The 3507-nt window shown below is 53.2% G+C and overlaps 1 protein-coding gene across 1 annotated transcript; it reads right to left on the bottom strand.

The window, feature by feature from the left end:
- Nucleotides 1-2130: 2130 nt before the first annotated feature.
- Nucleotides 2131-3159, bottom strand: LOC104488624 (hemoglobin subunit pi; the record flags this gene model as incomplete). Its single annotated transcript, XM_010136581.1, has 2 exons — nucleotides 2131-2408; nucleotides 2955-3159. Coding segments are annotated over 2 exons (334 nt in total), but the record flags the coding sequence as incomplete, so codon positions are not given.
- Between the last annotated feature and the right edge of the window lie 348 nt (nucleotides 3160-3507).

Here is a 3507-nt window from a genome sequence, read left to right as displayed (position 1 = left end):
CCACAGGCGCATCCCGGGAGAGCCCCAGCCTTGGCCTCATGGCAGGAGCCTCCTCAAGCCTCCTGCCCCTGTTGCCCCCAGGGGGCATTTGGGGTGGGTCCCCCACACGTCCCTGGCGCCTCGTTCCTCCAGCCCCAAGCACATCCAGCCCCTCTCCACCAAAGAGCCCCATGGCCTCTGAGCAGGAGCCATGGACGAGCCCTCCCAGGTCTGGCTGAGGTGTTGCATGAGAAGCACCATCTCCCCAGCAGCCCCGGGCAGGGAAGAACCTCTTTTCTGAGTGCGTGGACTTCCCAAAGTCTGTCCCGTGATGCTTGTCAGGCCTGGGCTTCTTCCCTTCTTCCCACCCTTCCTTCCCTTCTTCCCTTCTTCCCACCCCCGTGCGTGTTTCTGCCTCTCCCCATAAACTCTGGAATATTCCACAGGGCGGATGGTGGTTGATGACCGTCACATCCTTCGCTCAACCTCTGTACCGAGTCATCGGTGCGAATTCGGGGTTCAGGACTCACCAGATGCTGACCTGCCATCTGAGCTGTGCATATGGATGTTCAGGGTACCTGAAAGCCACGGATGGAGAACGTTTTAAAAACTGCCGTGGTACACCGGGTGACTCGCTTAGAGAAATTTGGAGGCTTCAGAGCTTCTGCACCATCTCCCTCCTTCTTGCCCAAACACGGGCCCTACGTTTTGTAAACGCGGTGAGGACCGCAGCCTGCAGTGCCAGCTCAGGTTGTCCATCAGAGTGTGCTTAGGACTTTGCACCCACCTTTTCCCATCAGGAGTCCTCTGAGACAGGCATGGGCAGGGGACGTAACCCGTAAAATAGGGTTAAAATAGGGTTAACCCATAAAATAGGATAAATTATTTCCCTCACAGCAGCTCACGTGGTGCTGTGTTTGAGATTCGTGACCAAACCAGTGTTTGCCCAGCATCGGGGCTCTCTCTGCTTCTCACTCTGCAACACCCCCCTCTCTCCCCAAGGAAACAGAATTTGGGGTGTGTGATACAAGCAGGCAGATGACCCCAGCTAACCAATGAGGTATTTTATATATATAACGCCGTGCTCGGCAATAAAAGGGAAAAGAGGGGGTTTTATAGGGAGTTTTAGAGGGGTTACCCATCTTTTTCTGCTGGGGAACTGCCTGGGCACCGGTCTGCCAACAGCAGCCTTTGCATCACCTGTTTTGTTTTGTTTTCTTCCCTCTTCTTCCACTGATCCTTCACTTATTAAACAATTACGTTCGTTTCATTGGTTGGTTGGCTGACGTTGGCCCCGAATTTTTCTTACTTTTACTCTCCTTTTCCACTTCCCCTCATCCCACTGAGGTGGGGAAGGCAGTGAGTGACTGTAGTGCTTAGCTGCCCACCCGGGTTAACCCGCTGCAGGCACGTGTGGAGGATCCCTGCGCCTCTCCCGGGGTGGCCATCCGTTTTGTACTCCTCCCTGTCACTGCTTTCCAGAGAAACCTCGGGGGTTTGTGGTCCCCCACACGCCATCAACGCCGATCTCCAGCGGCCGCTAGTATTCCTGGAAATGCAGGTCAAGTTCCTGTACGAAAACAAGAGCTGTCAAGCTGAGGGGATGGTCCCCTTACCAAACCCGTCCCGCAGGTGTGATGGTCCAAGGTGTTCATGGAGCACATCAGATACCTTGGAGAGGTACCCCATGCAGAGCAGCATGAGAAGACGATGCCCAGTGTTGCTCTGGGCACGTCGCACCATATGGCAATGCAGGTTTTGTTCACAACAGGCTACGATGAGTTTTGTCAGGCCACACAAAGAGCCTGGGGACACTCAGTGCCCAGGGGGGTACCAGGCTGTTTCCCGGTCAGCCTGCAAACAGCCTGTGGTGGATGTGCCCGTGGCGAGCAGTCACAGGGCTCCAGCCGGCTCTGGGCTTCTGCTCAGAGTTCTGTTACTCTCCCTGAGTATTATATTATATTATTCCCACTGAGTTTACACGACTTTGCACATGAATTAGTACACGGATTCATGAGTACCCGAGTTAGTACGTGAATTTACACAGCTTAGTATTTTCCCCTCCACACTGTGTAGACATTTCAGCACAGCCCTGCCTGGACTGTGAGGTGTAGGTGGAACACAGGGAGATGAAAGCGCAGAGACCAGAGCTCACATTGAATTTATTTATTGGGTTTTGCAGATGACCAAGCCCCTGCACAGGGGATCTGAGAGGACGGCGTAGGAAGGGGTGAGTACCCTGGAGCTTGGCAGCTGGGGTGCGCCATGGATGTGCGTCCCTCACCCTCCGTGGAGGCCGTTTATCTGTACTTCTCAGTCAGAACAGAGGAAATGCTGGACAGGAACTTGTCCCATGCAGCGTGAACTTCTGGGGTGAAGTCACTGGGATAGCGGGCAGCCACGGAGCACAGGATACAGTGGGAAAGCAGCTGTAAGGGAAAACAGGATGAAACACCCCATGATCAGTAACAGATGTCAGTCCAGGGGTCTGCAATGGCCCCTGTCCCAGCGTGCTCTGGGATGACAACTCGTAGCGCTGGTGCCTGGTGCTAAGTGTGAAGAAGCAGAGCTGCCCTTGGATAGGGCAAAAGGCACTGCCTGATCCCACGCCCTCTTCCCAGCATCCCTTCCCTCCTCCCCAAAGGGAAATGCAACAAAGTGGAAATGGTTAGACTTTACTACGACTTTGTTCAAGACAGGTAACATAACCTGATGTGTGAGGAGACAACAAAGGCAGCAGAGACCTCAGCCTGCCTAACACAAACCATAGGAGCCCCTCGAGTAGTTCTTTGATTAAACTGGACCAGATCTTTCATTGGAAGATCCAATCTCATGTTAAAGGTCAGGTGGGGACCAAGCAGTGACATGAGCTGACAAGGCTGTGCAGTGCACCAGGCTGCCAGCAGCCAAAATGACCTGTGGCCTCTAATTCTGTGAGGGCATTTTCATCCCTGAAAGCCTCTGTGCTCACTCACCTTGAAGTTCACCGGGTCCACCCTGAGGATGTAAGCATGCAGCTCACTGAGCTTGGCCAGAGCGCCTCTAATGTCATCAACGTGCTTCACAGCTTCCCCGATGGCATTCATGACCTTGGAGCCGTGGCCACGGAGCTGAGCTGAGCCATGGCTGAGATCGAAGTGAGGGAAGTAGGTTTTCGTCTGGGGGTAGCTGTAGAAAAGCCTGGAGGAGAACATGAGAATGAGATTCAGCAGCAGAAATGGAATGTGAGATGACACAACCTCAGAGCAAGTGCAGCATTGACCTGCCCGCTACGGGAGTGCCCTCCTTCACCGGCTGGAGCAGAGCTTTGGGAGCTTGAAGCTTAAATCAGGAAGGTCTTTCTGCTCCTAAACCTCTTCTGCAGTCTGTGCAGATTAGACAGTGGGCTAATCTGTATGTACTGGAGAAGGATGAAATGTTAAAAATAGATATTTTTAAATAAACAATAGCCCCAAAGGGTCACTACATTTCCTGTCTGACACTGTCAGCCAGTTTGCAGGAGCTTCAACTAACACGAGCTGAACGAAC

Source organism: Buceros rhinoceros, unplaced genomic scaffold (genome assembly GCF_000710305.1).
Source record: "Buceros rhinoceros silvestris isolate BGI_N320 unplaced genomic scaffold, ASM71030v1 scaffold44745, whole genome shotgun sequence".
In the NCBI taxonomy this organism is placed as follows: domain Eukaryota; kingdom Metazoa; phylum Chordata; class Aves; order Bucerotiformes; family Bucerotidae; genus Buceros; species Buceros rhinoceros.
This window is presented reverse-complemented; position numbering and strand designations above follow the sequence as displayed.